The sequence below is a fragment of the Chlorocebus sabaeus genome, chromosome 16 (genome assembly GCF_047675955.1).
Source record: "Chlorocebus sabaeus isolate Y175 chromosome 16, mChlSab1.0.hap1, whole genome shotgun sequence".
Lineage (NCBI taxonomy): Eukaryota > Metazoa > Chordata > Mammalia > Primates > Cercopithecidae > Chlorocebus > Chlorocebus sabaeus.
Window position 1 is genome coordinate 78,353,655 of NC_132919.1, and position 16,715 is coordinate 78,370,369.

The 16,715-nt window shown below is 46.5% G+C and overlaps 1 protein-coding gene across 2 annotated transcripts in view; it reads left to right on the plus strand.

Annotated features, from left to right (window-relative positions):
- RPTOR (regulatory associated protein of MTOR complex 1) overlaps positions 1–16,715 on the plus strand; it is a 411,638-nt gene that overhangs the window by 201,912 nt on the left and 193,011 nt on the right. For both annotated transcript variants that reach the window (XM_008013198.3, XM_073005477.1), the window contains exon 6: positions 5,427–5,602. In XM_008013198.3, coding sequence (XP_008011389.1) covers positions 5,427–5,602 — 176 coding nt within the window. The remainder of the gene's footprint in view (positions 1–5,426; positions 5,603–16,715) is intronic.

Below are 16,715 nucleotides of genomic sequence, written 5' to 3' on the forward strand. Positions count from 1 at the left end.
CTGCAGTGTGTGTTTAGAGGCTGTGGTGGGAGGACTGTTGGATGGATGGAGGGACTGCAGTGTGTGTTTAGAGGCTGTGGTGGGAGGACTGTTGGATGGAGGGACTGCAGTGTGTGTTTAGAGGCTGTGGTGGGAGGACTGTTGGATGGAGGGAGGGACTGCAGTGTGTGTTTAGAGGCTGTGGTGGGAGCACTGTTGGATGGATGGAGGGACTGCAGTGTGTGTTTAGAGGCTGTGGTGGGAGGACTGTTGGATGGATGGAGGGACTGCAGTGTTTAGAGGCTGTGGTGGGAGGACTGTTGGATGGATGGAGGGACTGCAGTGTTTAGAGGCTGTGGTGGGAGGACTGTTGGATGGAGGGACTGCAGTGTGTGTTTAGAGGCTGTGGTGGGAGGACTGTTGGATGGATGGAGGGACTGCAGTGTGTGTTTAGAGGCTGTGGTGGGAGGAGCTGTTGGATGGAGGGACTGCAGTGTGTGTTTAGAGGCTGTGGTGGGAGGACTGTTGGATGGATGGAGGGACTGCAGTGTTTAGAGGCTGTGGTGGGAGGACTGTTGGATGGAGGGACTGCAGTGTGTGTTTAGAGGCTGTGGTGGGAGGACTGTTGGATGGATGGAGGGACTGCAGTGTGTGTTTAGAGGCTGTGGTGGGAGGACTCTTGGATGGATGGAGGGACTGCAGTGTTTAGAGGCTGTGGTGGGAGGACTGTTGGATGGATGGAGGGACTGCAGTGTGTGTTTAGAGGCTGTGGTGGGAGGACTGTTGGATGGATGGAGGGACTGCAGTGTTTAGAGGCTGTGGTGGGAGGACTGTTGGATGGATGGAGGGACTGCAGTGTGTGTTTAGAGGCTGTGGTGGGAGGACTGTTGGATGGATGGAGGGACTGCAGTGTGTGTTTAGAGGCTGTGGTGGGAGGACTGTTGGATGGATGGACTGCAGTGTGTGTTTAGAGGCTGTGGTGGGAGGACTGTTGGATGGAGGGAGGGACTGCAGTGTGTGTTTAGAGGCTGTGGTGGGAGGACTGTTGGATGGATGGAGGGACTGCAGTGTGTGTTTAGAGGCTGTGGTGGGAGGACTGTTGGATGGATGGAGGGACTGCAGTGTTTAGAGGCTGTGGTGGAAGAACCTGTTGCTCACTTCTCAGTAATGGTTAGACAGTAAATTTAACAGCAACTTAACAAAAAGAAAAGCTTTTCATATAGGGGGGCTTTTTTTTGGTTTGTTTTTAGAGATGGCTTTGCTCTGTCACCCAGGCTGGAGTGCAGTGGTGCCACCAGAGCTCACTGCCATCTTGAACTTCTGAGCCCAAGGGATCCTCCCACCTTAGCCTCCCAAAGTGCTAGGATTACAGATGTGAGCCACCACACCTGGTTCTATAAAAAGAAAAGTTAAAACTAGTAAACCACACTGGTATTTTTTGCAATATTTCTGCTATATACATATCCCTTTGAAAAGGAAAATAGGAATATTGAACTTAGTTTTTGCATAAAGGGCCATTTCCTCCCACTTAAAGTTGTTTCCTTTTTAATCCTCTGCCAGCCATTCTTACAGGGCCAGTGGTAGTGGTGCTGATTAAAATAACACAAGTCTGCCAACAGTCCCAGACAGACATCGCAAATGGCGCCTTCCACAGTTCAGGACTGTGGGCTTCACTCTGCGGAGGTCTGCCTCAGATGCCTCCCCCTCTCCTCCCTCCCCACAGTTCAGGACTGTGGGCTTCACTCTGCAGAGGTCTGCCTCAGATGCCTCCCCCTCTCCTCCCTCCCAGCCCCTTTCCGGAGGCCAGGGAGAGTGCGTTTCCATCAAGCACAGGAGTCAGCACTTCCTCACAGCCTTCCCGTGCCCTCCCAGCACCAGGCTCACATGGCCGCTCCCACCCATCCCATCCGCCTTTTGTGATGCGGGTCTGAATAGGTGCAGGTCCACATCGTGCCTGGACCCATCATCTGGCTTAGTGGGCCTGTCACAGCAGACCTGGAAACTAATTTTCTGTGTAGAGCAGGTTGCGTCGCTGATGCTGTTTTAGCTTATAGAGCCTAGACCCCAGAGCCCAGGAAATGGTTTTAAACGTGATTTTCCCTTCCCTCTTCCCTCTTCTTTAAAATCACCCACTCCTTGGTGATGCTTGGTGATTGTTGCGCAGCTTGTAAATATACCTAACGTCGCTGAACTGTACATTTAAAACGGTTAGCATGGCAAATTATATGCTACATGTAATTTACTGTCATAAAAAAAACCTCATTCCTCTAGAAATTGCAGATTTTATTGAAAAGTTTATATTATTAAGTATATGAGAATTTGATTTGTACTCTGGGTTTAATGTTCCTGTGGTAGAATGGGTTATTAATAAAACTAGCAGTCGTTAGTACCTTCCATTTGAGAAATTTGAGATATTGAAAACAAACTTTGCCAGAGTCAGATGACAGTGCATTCTGTAGCATCACCGCTGTGCGAGGTGGCTGTGAGTGAACACACCTCTGTGTGTATTTCATTCCAAAAGCACTGGGAGTGCTGTCTGGAGAAGGCTCGGCAGCTTTCATGTTGGCGTCGTAGGTGTTTGGTGGAGATTCAGGAGGATCCAAATGGGATAATGGTGCCCCTAAAATCAGGGGCAGTGCCCGGCACTCTGGATGCATGTGCTGGCCCAGCTGCAGGGCAGTCCGTGTCATCCTTGGGCCCTCTGTGTCCTCATCGTCAAAGCTCTTTTAACATGGAGCTGAAACCTCATGGGGATGGTAAAAAGCAGATGAAATAATATATGTGAAAGGGCTGCGACAAATACTAAGAACTTCGTGACTAAAAGGAAGGCGCAAGGAAGGAGCAAAAACGCAGACACAGACATGTTCTCTCCCCGTCAAGCCGTGAAACACATCGTAGCCCTTGGTGATTAAAAGCCATGTGTTCTGGATACATCTCACCCCCACCTCATATTCATCGTCACTTATAATATTCATTTATAATAGCGCCTCTTCTTCATGGAGGCCTGCCACAGTCTGAGTAAACAGAAAAGTGATCTCGTCCCTGTGGTGTTCACAAAACAAGCCCTAGGAATTGTGTAAGTCACAAACAGTGTCCAGGCCCTGGATCTGGGACGACCAGTCTCTGTCATGTGATGCTCCGGCCCTCATGCTGACCGCTTGTTCCACGACCCCACATTAGCAGGAGGTGCTCTCCGTCTGAAGCCTCGTTCGGTACCTTGTCGTTCCACGTCCCCGGCCTAGATGGGCAGACGAGATTGGGCCGTACAGCAGAATGCTTTCCATTACCGCCGAATAATAGGTATCTGTAGACACGTGAATGAAGGAGTTCTGCAAGCCATGTGGCTCTACATGATCAGCATTTCTGGGGTTTTGTGTTTTCATTCCTTTAGCTATCTGCATGATATGCCCAGGCATCACATTTCAGGGTAACTGCAGTGAAGGCAATGCAGATTCCGTCTCCACAGCCTGTGGTGTGTTCTTGTTTGGTCTGTTCCCTGTCTCTTTCTATCCCTTTGTTTCCTGCTACCCTTTCTCCTCTCCCCTCTCCCTGCAACAAAGGACCAGCCTCGACGATGCCGCTGGAGGGGCTTTGCGAGCCGAGCTCTCCCGGGGCCCACGGGGCCTCCCTTCCAGCAGGTGGGCCCTGCACGCAGCCCACGGTGTCTGAGGACACCCCCAGCTGAAAGCATTCTACTTGGCGGAACTGGTTCTGATATTGTCCAGCTCTTGTCAGCTATTTCCAGGAGCAGGCAGAGCAGTGTGCGTACATAATCCCTTGTGTGTTACGCTTATTAAATTTTACTGGCCAAAATGCCAGGAATTCTTGGGAACTTCATTATTTCTGAAAACAACAGCAAAACCTCTTGTGGATTACCGAAATGGCCACATACAGGCAATGTCGGTAGCCAGGGAAAGGGATCACAATCTCAATGCTGGAATAATTGTACTTGGTAGTATAAGGATCCTGGGTTTTGCTGAGTGCTGTGGTTTTTTGGTAAAAGAGGAACCCACCTGCTTATCCTTGGCAGTGTAGCAAACTCATGTATCAGACAGCCCTATCGTTTTTTAAACCTTTGAATGTAATGCCTTATTTAAAAAGAAGGAAGAGTTACACTTTCAATTAGATTTCGTTTGGTAAAAAGTGAAATTTTCTGTGCATTTTAGTAGTAAACAACAATTCACTCAGTGCTTTTCTTCCTAAAATGGCACCGTGATATCAGCTTCACATATGATAGTTTTACATGACCAAAGTCTCATTGAAATAAATATCAACCGGCATTCCTATCCCTACTTTAAAGAGAGATTAAGTTTTGAATTTAAAAAACACCCCACCTTTCTCCCTGATAACAAAATTTTTAAAAAAATTTTTTGTTATACTTTAAGTTCTAGGGTACATGTGCACAACGTGCAGATTTGTTACATACGTATACATGTGCCATGCTGGTGTGCTGCACCCATTAACTCGTCATTTACAAAATTATTGCACATTTGTTTGTAGAACATTTAGAGAAATCCGATGAAGATGGGAGAAAATAAACCCTCCCTAATCCCCCACTCGGGGATGCGCGTTCGCTCCACTCGGGGACACGTGCGTACTCACTCGCTCTGTCTGTTTTCCAGTCTCTTCTGATAGGTCGGTTTAGTCAGCCCACTCAGACTCACATTTTGTGCTTTGCTTTTTTGTGGGTGATGGAGTTCAGGTCACATAACCTGAACATCTTCCCATATCATTAAACATAACAAAATAAGGTTAGGATGGATTAAAGATTGAACATTTAAAATAAACCATAAGGGGCCGGGCGCAGTGGCTCACGCCTGTAATCCCAGCACTTTGGGAGGCTGAGGCGTGTGGATCACGAGGTCAGGAAATCAAGACCATCCTGGCTAACACGGTGAAACCCCGTCTCTACTAAAAATACAAAAAATTAGCTGGGCGTGGTGGCGGGCACCTGTAGTCCCAGCTACTCGGGAGGCTGAGGCAGGAGAATGGTGTGAACCCAGGAGGTGGAGCTTGCAGTGAGCCAAGATTGTGCCACTGCACTCCAGCCTGCGCAACAGAGCGAGACTCCGTCTCAAAAATAATAATAATTATTATTATTATAATAAATAAATAAACCATAAGACACCATGAAAGACCTGGTGGACACTGATACAATCCTAGGGTAAGTAGGGGCCTGCAAAGAGGAAAACCGGGAAGAAAACAGAGTTGACTGAGACGTAACCAGGCTGTGCCATCAGAAGGGAATGAGATGGCCAGTTTTCCAGGCTTACAGTTGGCCTCCAGAGACAGTTCAGCAGCGGTGCCTCTCTCCAGAGGACTTTCTGGTGAAAACTGACTGCCTGAGTTGATTTCTTCTTTCCTTCTGTGTTACAGCTCCAGCTTACTCTTTGGTTGTGACCAGCAGCTAAGTCACACTCTCTTTTCCCAAATGTTCTGCCCTTTAGGTAGCTGCAATCAACCCAAATCACCCTCTTGCTCAGATGCCTTTGCCTCCATCAATGAAAAACTGCATCCAGCTGGCAGCCTGCGAGGCCACCGAGCTGCTGCCCATGATCCCTGACCTCCCGGCTGACCTGTTCACCTCCTGCCTCACCACGCCCATCAAGATCGCCCTGCGCTGGTGAGTGGCCCCTGTTGTGCCCCTGGGACCCACTCACCTGGGCTCTCCCACAGGAATCCCAGCCCATGTGGGCCCCAGGCATTCACGTCGTCCCAGGAGCCCACGTGACAGACATGAGTGTACCCCGTCTTCTTTTTGTGTCATTCAGGATTCAGGATTCCTGGTGGAGGCTTGGGTTTTACTCTTTGAGAGTTCAAGATCCTTTCTTCCTTCTGATCTGTTCGTGGGTAGCTCGCTGCTTTGTGGTTTCCAGGAACGCCCTCTCCTTACCTTTGTTCACTTCGGAGGTGTCTTAGTACCAGGACTGGCCACACTGGAAACCGGACTTTCTTCCGGGGGAGGGAAAGGCTACTCTGAAAAAGGAAGTCATTGAATCCCTTGCTTGAGTTGAAGCGTAATCTTTCCATTTATTTTTAGCAATGAAAAGAAAGCCATGATTTTTCTATCTCCATCCTTTTTAAAAGTTATAGCCATTGGGAACATAACTGAAGAAATGTGTGTGATATTCCAAGATGGTAGAAGCCACATTTCAGCCCCGACATCACCGGCAGAACGCACAATGGGATGTATGTGTTTCCTGCCTCCAAATCCAGTGTTCTCCCCAGACCATCTTGGCACTCTTTAATATCTACTTTCCCATTTTATGTTTTGCTGAAAAGCTTATATGTCGTGGCTGTTACCGGCTAGTAGATAAACACCTCTCCCTTGAGGTGCCGTGCGAATGGTGCAGCTGTGCAGCAGACACCGTGCTGTCGGCCGAGGACACTCTTGAGGCTTCTGTCAAGATGGCCTAACACTCCAGACAGTCTCCTGCCTTCTCACCCACAGCCCTGGGTGGACACGGGGGGCTAACAGCACAGCAAAGTAAGGGCCCCCAGGGACACCCTGGGAGGGGCCGGAGGGGCAAGGCTGCCTGAGGGTGTCCTTAACTGCTAGGTGGAGGAAAACTTGGCCTTCCTGCTCTGCCTCTGCAGCCAAGTCCTAATTGATCCCAGACCCCAGGGCTGGGGGTTCATGATGTTGGGGTGACTGTGGTGCAGCCCTCACACTAACTGTCCCTAGCCCTCCCCCCCAGACTTTGGTGCTGCAGGTTTCCACTCAGGGAGAGACCTCCTTTTACTGTTACCCCAAAATTGTTGGAGATGAAGGGAAGAGGGCTGGGCGTGGTAGCTCACACCTGTAATCCTAGCACTTTAGGAGGCTGAGGCAGGAGGATCCCTTGAGCGCAGGAGCTTGAGACCAGCCTGGGCAATATAGGGAGACCCTGTCTCTATAAAGAAAATAGAAAAATAGCAAGTGCAGTGGCTCACGCCTGTAACCCCAATGCTTTGGGAGGGTAGGCAGGCAGATTGCTTGTCGGCCGAGGACACTCTTGAGGCTTCTGTCAAGATGGCCTAACACTCCGGACAGTCTCCTGCCTTCTCACCCACAGTCCTGCTTGAGGCCAGGAGTTCGAGACTAGCCTGGCCAACATGGGACTCGTGGAGCCTTTTATTCCACCATCTCGATCCACCTCCTATCTTCGGGGGCACCAAAGCAGTCATGCAGGAAATCGGGAGTGGGGGACGGGAAAATGAGTGGAAAGGAGGCCTGTTCCCTGGCAGTGTCCATTGTGCGTCTGCAGAAGCTTCAGCCTATAGGCCCCTGGGTGATTTTCTGCTTGGTTCTTCTTTTATAGTACTTTTTCTTGTCTGTCTGTCTGTTTTGTGTTGCTATAACAGCATACAACAGACTGAGTAACTTATAATGAATTTGCTTTGCATTCTTTAAATTGATATATGATAGCTGTATGTATTTTGGGGGTCCAGGTGATATTTTGATCCATGCATACAATGCGTAACAATCAAAATCAGGGTAACTGGGATCTATCCAACTTATCCATCACCTCAAACATTTTTCTTTTCTTTTCAAGACTGTTTTTTCTGCCTCTCAGTGCCTCTTTCAACAACATGAAGTTGAACCGGGTACTATGAGCGCTCACGTAATTTCTGGTTTGTATGAAGGCGCTTTCTGTGTGTGCTAGCAGTTGTTACACTGGTGTCCTTGCTGCGGGAAGACTGGCGCACTGTAATGTTTGAAATGAAGGACACAGTAGATAGGACCCATAGCAAGAGAGACACTGCTGGACCCAAATGAATGGCCTGGAAGGCTACAGTGGGGGCTCACAGGAGGCCATGGGAAAGGATCGAGATGGGAAATAGAAAAGCCAGGAGATGCAGAGTAGGGAGATAGAGGCCCCAACATGCAGACTGGAGGTGTCCCGTGTTGAGAGAACAAGCACAAACCCAGTGCATTTCCTCGAGTAGACAGGTGTCTCTCAGGCACTTCGTTCTCCCGCCATGAGTGGGAAGGACTTGGCTTCCCTCCGCGCACAGCCGTGCCCTCCTAAAGATGCCTGGGCCAGATGTGGCAGTGCATCCTGTAGTCCCAGCTACTCGGAAGGCTGAGGCAGGAGGATCATTTGAGCCCAGAAGTTTGAGACCAGCCCTAGGAACACAGGGAAACCCCATCTGTAAAATAAAATAAAATAAAGAAGCAGACTTTCACACTGAGGGCTGCTGGCCTTGTTATTTCTGAAATGGGTACCTGCCCTCTGACTGGGGAATGTGCTTTCTCTCTACCAAGACGTGGTGGATCATCCCAGTAGCCTCTGAAATCCTTGTGGGAGTTAGGACACAGTCAGATTTTTTAAGGTAAGCATTTAGTAGGAAGTGCAGTGAAAAACAAACTGATACAGTTACCATAAGAGGGACTTTGAAATCAATATGCCACAGTGGCAGACAGTGGTCATCAGATAACCACTGCCTGGAACAATTGAGCGGTGTCTCAGGTGGCAGCTCTTTTACAGTAAACTGCTTTCTCCCATACTGAAGTGCTGAAATTAGGTTGAACATGACATTTTGCTGGGTGTCTGTAGCCTGTGAGTGGTAATGGACTATGTTCATTAAAGAATTATCAAGTGAAATGTGTAGTTTTGTGTGAGCTAAGTTAAAAACCACCAGGGCTTTTTTTTTTTCCCCCAGTGGAAGAATGAGATAGTTTGTCAGACAGTAATTACATATGTTTTTAGGATTACAGTTTTATTTTTTCATTTTGAAAAGTCAATTTATTTCCTAATTAAAAATGAAATACACATTCTTTTCAGAAAATTGCTAAAAAGTTAAAAGTAGAAAAAAATTATCCAAGATTTTACCATCTAAGGACAACTAGTGTTCACTTTTTGATGTATTGCCTGTTGGCCTTTTTTCTGTGCATGTACATTTTGCAGTGATGGAAGTGGACAGAATTTACTATTTCGTATCCTTAACCCTTAGCATTATACTAGAGTTCCCTGCCCTAGATCATTAGCGACTCTTAGTAAGTATCATTTTACTATTTCACTATGTTGAAGTTCCATGTTTTATTTAGCCAGAGCCTAGGGCTTTAGGACTTAGGCATCAGGAGTATGAGGGTGGGGAGGTTCAGCCTAGCACTCTGATGGAAGTCGGCAGACCTGGTTCTGTGAAGGGGCAGACGCACTTGGGTTAGGCTTTTCAGGCCAGACAGTCCCAAGTCTGCTGTTGGCCGCACGAAAGAGCCACAGGCAATATATAAACCAATGAGCATGGCTGTGTTCCAGTCAAGCTTGCTTTTTTCTTTTTTCTTTTTTTTGAGACCAAGTCTTGCTCTGTTGCCCAGGCTGAAGTGCAGTGGTGCAGTCTCAGCTCACTGCAACCTCTGCCTCCTCGGTTCAAGTGATTCTCCTGCCTCAGCCTCCCAAGTAGCTGGGACTACAGGCACCCGCCACCTCGCCTGGCTAATTTTTGTATTTTTAGTAGAGGCAAGGTTTTACCACGTTGGTCAGGCTGATCTCAAACTCCTGACCTCAGTTGATCCGCCTGCCTCAGCCTTCGAAAGTGCTGGGATTACAGGCATGAGCCACCGCACCAGGCCTCCATCAAGTTTTCTTTAAGAAAACAGGCAGTTGGCCAGATTTGGCCCGGGAGCTGTAGCTTGGCACTTCCTGCTCCAGAAAAGGGAACCAGGATTGGGCTGCAGATGACGGCTGTGCGTGTCTGCCCGGTCGGCAGGTGACCTGGAGAAGGGTGATGCTCAGGAAGGTGGATTCCCTCCCTCCCTCCCTCCCTTTCCTATGTAAATAAGAGAACGGTTTCTAAGCACGCTGCTCTCATTATGCTGGCACAGCTGCTGCAGAATGCGGTGTGCTGGGTAAATAGCATACAGCTTTGCTTCATTTGGACAAAATGTGTACATTTGTATTTGGTGGCAAGTGTATTTATGAATCTTATTTGATGATGAACTAGTTGTTGGAAGATATTGTTCTCTAATTTTTTTTTCATTTTTGCCTCAGTCTTTTTCATTTTCAAAAACTGATTTCAATAATTCCAAAATGAGCAATGACATTACTTTCCATATAAATTATTATCTTACTCACCATGTACGTCAATACAGTGTAAGAATCCAAAGTATATTTTTTCCCTTGGCTGTTTTCTACTTCTTTGATTGAGTGGCATAATACCATTTTAGATTTATTATGGGTCTATTTGTATACTACTGAAAATTATAACCCAGTGCGACTTAATTTGCTGTGGGACTTGCTATAAAACAGATTGATGTCTATTGCACTGTGCTGCGTGCACTAGTATTGTCTATTAATGAAAATGATAGATATTATTTTGGATTGAAAAGAGGTCAGAAAACTTATTTCCTTTCTTTCAATTAAGTTGAAGGATTTCCAGGAGTATAAATGTTAATGATAGAGCATTAACGTGGATTTGTCAGCGTGGAAAGTTTCGCTCCTGCATTGCCTGCAGGAGACGGAAGAGGCACAGATCTCCTGGCACGCAGGTGGGGTGGAGGCTCAGCGTGGCTCTATCTGGCCAGGCTAAGCGGTTTGCAGTGCCTGTCTCATTTCAGACATTTGCTCTGACATTTGCTTCGTGTTTTTTCTTGATGACTCAACCAAGAATCATTCAGAATTACCTTTAGAAACATAAATTCTTGTGGTTTTGATGATAGAGTTAACCATTTGTTCTCCAAGGAGTCTTCTAAAATATATCTGCTTTGCCAGAGAACACACTTTGTTCTGCCCATCCAGTGCTCTTGGGTCTTTTGCTGCTTCCTTTCAACAACAGTCCGATGACTGTGTCTTCGCGCATTATGTGTGAAGGGAGAGGAGCTCACTGGTGCTCCCAGAGGGTGAAGTAACCAGGACACATTATTGAATAAAATGCTCTTTTGTAGTATCCCACTCTATCTTAGACCTTAGTAGTAGGCGAGTTTAATTTGGAATTCGCGTCTGGAGAAACGGCTTTATAATGTGGAGCCTTTCACAGTAGAGCCTCAGCATCATGGATCTCACACAGTCCCCGCGGCGGCTTCCAGGCCATTTCCAAAGAATATTTTTTTCTCCCCAAACTAGACAGTGTTCTCTCACTGTTCCAGTCTCTTGACATACACTCAATTAAGATGAATATCATAATGTATTGTAATAGAGCTCCCTTTTAAAAAGATGACATGTAAAAACCATCTGATGGATGCGGTAAGAAAGGGAATTGAAGCAGACGGAGGGGCACGGGCTGCTGACTCCCCGGCTGAACCCTGTCCTCGGGTGCCACAGGAAAGAGGGAGATTGATGGATCCTGGAGGGAGCCCACTCAGCAGCACAGCCGGAGACCTTGCTGCTCCCTCGAGATGGCTGGGTCCCCACTGGGGGTTGGGGTGAGGGGTGAGACCGAAGGAGACAGTGGAGGTGGTGAGGGCCCCAGGGTGCAGGCAAGGCTGAGGGCGCTCGGCTCTCCTCCCAGTTGCCCTTGATATACACGGCCTGCTGTGCTGTGTTTGGGGCTCAGAAAGACGGAAAATAAGAGGGAGGAAAGAGGGTTTGTCCCACCGCCCTTGTGAAAAGAGAAGCAAGAAGCAATCCAATAATAAATATATTCAAAGTGGTAAAAGACAATTAGAAATAAGAAGAAACAGGAAGGAAGACCAGTTGGAAGCATTGAGTATGAAAAATGTAATTGGTGGAATAATTGAAGAGATAGATTGAAAAGCAACATTATAGATAGGGCCAAGAATAAACCAGGAAGCTGGGAAGCTTGTTTGAGGAATTCCCAGCAAAAGGACGGAGCTAGAGGGAAGGGGAGAAAAGCGAGAGGCAGAGACAAAGTTTAAATATCTAAGGAAAGAAAATTTTCTTCTCTCTAAAAAAAGGTAGAAAAGGAGAAAAGACAAGCTTAGTAAATAGAAAGTGTAAGATACGATGGCTAAAATGTTTTAGAGTAAAGTTGTAACTGTAAATGAATTGAACTCACCTCTCAAAGGGCCATGATTCTTGTGTTGGTTAAAATTATGATACAGCAGTCTCTTGTCCATGAGACACACGTTTAAAGCAAAACATTTAAGCCTGGGCAAAACAGCAAGACCCTGTCTCTACTAAAAATTTAAAAATTAGCTAGACATGGTGGCTTATGCTTGTGGTCGCAGCTACTCTGGAGCCTAAGGCAGGAGGATCACTTGAGCCCAGGAGTTCAAGGCCGCAGCGAGCTGTGATCGCGCCACCGCACTCCCGTCTGGGTGACGGGGCAAGACCCCTTTCAAAGGTTGGAAATCAAAGGATGAAAAAGAGAAATATGAGCTAAAAGAAATCTGAGGTGGCTACTTCCAATATGACTCAAAGCAGAAGCTGAGATACATTATTGACAGGGGCAAAGGAAAATGTTGTATTGTGGTAAAAGGAACAGGAAAGCAGGAAGGTATATACTGATCATGAATCCGTGTGCATCTGACAACATGGCCTTGAACTAGGTAAGATGAGAACTGAAGTAAGTATGGATCGAAGCAGATGAATGAGAAATGTGCTTAGATACAGAGACACCAAGTACAGACAAAGGAAGCGAAACAGAGAAGACTTTAGTCGCCGAATTAATTAGCCAGACCTCATAGAGGCACACAGGGCCATACATCCAGCAGGGAATGTGGACATATGCGGACCATTCACAGAAATAAATCATGCACGTGACTACAAAGAAAGCTTTACTAATCCAGAAGAATCAGCTTCATGTAAACTCCATGGCAGACCACACACAATGAAGCTAGAACTCAGTAACGAAAGGACAGCTTTAACAAAAGTCTGAAAACTAAAATCTTAAAATCCTTGGATTAAAGAGGAAATACTTTAAAACTGATAAAATACAGCCAGATGTTAGTAATAGCACTTTTCCTGTCTGTGGGGTGTATGTAGCCAAAGCAGGCGAGGATTTAATACGTTTAGTCAGAAAACAAAGATTAAAAAAACAAGAAAAATTAAATGTTCGCCTTAAAGAGCCAGGGGAAAACTGCAATAAACAGATGAAAAGCAAAATGAAGAGAGCGAATCTGGAAGATAAGGCAACCCTACGCCGTCCGCTGCATGTCTGCATCCAGAAGGTCTCATTGCCTGAGAGCCCTGCCGGTGTGGGAAGAGGCGTCCGGGGCCTCTGGACACTCTTCTCCCAGGTTTTCAGCTGGGCACTTGCTCTCCGTTCTTCCTTCGAGAGACCTGGTTGTCTCCCTTCTTGATCCTTGCTCATACCAGGCTTTGAGAGCCGAGTGCTTCATTTTGACTTTGCACCATCCAGGTCGAAGGCTTCACTTCTCTCACCTCTGCTGAGCCACTTACCACTTGTCCAACTGTTTCTTTTTGGTTGACATTTTACAATTACAGGGATAACAGTAGTTAGCATTTGTCAAGCATCGCTGGAGCCATTCCACTAATGAACTCACCTAACACCACACGCCTGTGAGGTGTGGACTAGCATTAGTGCTGCTTTCAGGATGAGGAAGTTCAGGTTGCTTAGAGAGTAACTGGTAGAGCCAGGATTCAAAGCTGGGTGCCCGGGCCCCCGAACTGACAGCCTCCACTGTGGTTGTTCCGCTTCTCTTCTCATGCCCAGCGCCACTCATTTGCCATGATTTCCTTCCTGGGGCTCTCCCTCTTGTCCTGTTCTTTTTCTCTCGTTATGGAGGAAGTTGAGATCACTGTCATCGGTAGTCTCTCATGTCTAAATGGAGGTTACCACGACTTACTTAACTTGGTAAAGGCAGCGTCAGAGCTCTTCAGCAAATCAGCCTAGTGGAGGGACTTGAGACGTCTTCCCTTCGAAGCTGGGAATAAGGCAAAGATTCTAGCACTAAAACAGTATTAGAATTCCTGACCCCCAGTAAGACAAGATAGCTCCATAACCAGCAGAAGAAATGTGAACATTTGTAGTTATCTGTTTACAGTAAGGGTCATCTAACATAATTCACTGATTCTAGTATGTGCTTTTTTTATTTTTTGAGACATGATCTTGCTTTGTCATCTCGGCAGGAGTGCAGTGGTGTGAACATGGCTCACTGTAGCCTCAACTTCTCGAGCTCAAGCAATCCTCCCGCCTCAGCCCCCCAACTAACTGGGACTACAGTTGTATGCCACCATACCCGACTAGTTTTTGTATCTTTTGTAGAGACTGTGTTTCACCATGTTGCCTAGGCTGGTCTCGAACTCCTAAGCTCACTTGGCCTTACAAAATACTGGGATTACAAGCGTGTGAGGCACCACATCTGGTCCTTTTTTAAAAAATAGAGACAGGGTCTCTCACTTTTACTTCTGTGGGAGCGCCGTGATACAGTCATAGCTCACTGCATCCTTGAACTCCTGGGCTCAAGTGGTCCTTCCGCTTTAGCCTCCCAAAGTGCTGGGATTCCAGGAATGAGCCACCACGCCTGATCCAGCATGTGCATTTTCACGCTTAACATGTCTGAGGTCCAGGAGGATCTTACAATAAGTAACGTACCTGTTTAGTTGGCAGTCCTTTTTCTTTGTTAGCAGTATATAGAAATGCTTGCAAAGGTCCACCTAGAGGTGTGCACTGTACCCTTTCTTACTGCTGTTTGTAAGCTCACTGTTTGTCACTATGGAAAGAAACAGGCATCATTATTGAACTAGGTGTTCATATACCAGCAATAATTGATCTCAAAATTTAATGCCATTTATAGTTTTTAATTAGAAAACTCTCAAATACATGGTCTAAGTTTTTCTTTAAGACCAGAAGGAAAAAGAATACATTAAACCCTAGGTAAGTAGAAGAAAAGAAATAATAAAGAGGCCGGGCGCGGTGGCTCAAGCCTGTAATCCCAGCACTTTGGGAGGCCGAGACGGGCGGATCACGAGGTCAGGAGATCGAGATCATCCTGGCTAACACGGTGAAATCCTGTCTGTACTAAAAAAAAATACAAAAAACCAGCCGGGCGAGGTGGCGGGCGCCTGTAGTCCCAGCTACTCAGGAGGCTGAGGCAGGAGAATGGCGTGAACCCGGGAGGCAGAGCTTGCAGTGAGCTGAGATCCGGCCACTGTATTCCAGCCTGGGCGATAGAGCGAGACTCCGTCTCAAAAAAAAAAAAAAAAAAAAAAAAAAAAAAAAAAAAAAAAAAAAGAATAAAGAGCAAAAGTAAACAGAAATCGACCCAAAAACTTGTGAAAATTCATGAAACTAGTTGATAGTTTTTGAAAGGTTCATTAAAATTGTCAAAACTTTTCATACAGTGCTCAAGGAAAATAGAGGGAAGATACAAATGACCTTCATCAGAAATGAAGGAGGGCACATGCTTTCTGATCCTACAGACGTTAAAAGGAGAGTAAGGGGCCAGGTGCGAGGGCGCACGCCTGTAATCCCAGCACTTGGGAGGCCGAGGCAGGTGGATTGCTTGAGCCCAGGAGTTCAAGACCAGCTTGGGCAACATAGCAAAACCCCATTTCTGCAAAAAAATACAAAAATTACCAGTGCGTGGTGACACACGCTTGTAGTCCCAGCTACTTGGGAGGCTGAGGTGGGAGGATCACCTGAGCTGAGAGGCATCAAGGCTGCAGTGAGCAGGGCAGTGATCACGTCACTGCAGCCCAGCATAGACCACAGAGTGAGACCCTGTCTCCAAAAACGAAAATTAATAAATGAAAGGAGAATAAGGGAATCATTTTAATCATGAAGGACCATGTGCCAATAAATTCGTCATCTTAGATGCAATGGATAAATTCTGTGAAAGACACAAGTTATCAAATCTGACAGAAGAAGAAAAAGAAAATTTGGATAGGATATATCTCTTCAGGAAATTAAATTTCTTGTTAACAACCATATAAAGATAACCCCCCACCCAGATACCTTTACTAGTGAATTCTGCCAAACTTTGAAGACTGAACAGAGTAGACAGACAACCTTTGTGAAATTTTTAAATATCTGCTGACTATATCAAATTGCTGTCCCAAGGCGCAGTGTAATTAGTAATGGTAAAAGCCAAAAAAATATTTGTAAGGCCACTGCCTAACTATTGACTAATTTGACCAAATTTTATGCACCCAGAGAGCCTTTTAAAAATCACCTTATTTCCCTAAGAAAAAGTGTTACATGAATTTTTTTATGTTTTTTATTTTATTTTATTGTTTTTGAGACGGAGTCTTGCTCTGTCGCCAGGCTGGAGTGCAATGGCGCAATCTCAGCTCACTGCAACCTCTGCCTCCCTGGTTCAAGCGATTCTCCTGCCTCAGCCTTCCGAGTAGCTGGGACTACAGGCACCCGCCACCACGCCCGGCTAATTTTGTATTTTTAGTAGAGATGGAGTTTCACCATGTTAATCAGGATGGTCTCGATTTCCTGACCTCATGATCCGCCCACCTAGACCTCCCAAAGTGTTGGGATTACAGGCGTGAGCCACCGCGCCAGCCCCTGAATTTTTTTTTAAGAGCTGCTTGCCTTTATGTTTTTGGTTCATGTTGGGACTTCCCTTCTAGTCATTCACTGTCGGCTCACATTTCCTTCTCCCATGTCTGTCTAACGGGAGAGCCAGGGAGTGCATGATCTCACTTGGAGTCCCAGTAGGCCGCTTAGTGAGTCCCAAAGACTTTGTGAGCATTTGAATGCATCCATCCGAAATGTGTCTGAAGGACTCAAGGGTAGCAAGTGTACACAGAGTATTCTTTTAACGTAAAAGGAACATTCAGAAAAGAATTAAGACTATGCAGTTGAGCCCACAGTGGGTCTCCCATAGCTGCTGAGTTATTCGTGTAATTCTCAGAAATCAGCTGGGGTGGAATACTGCG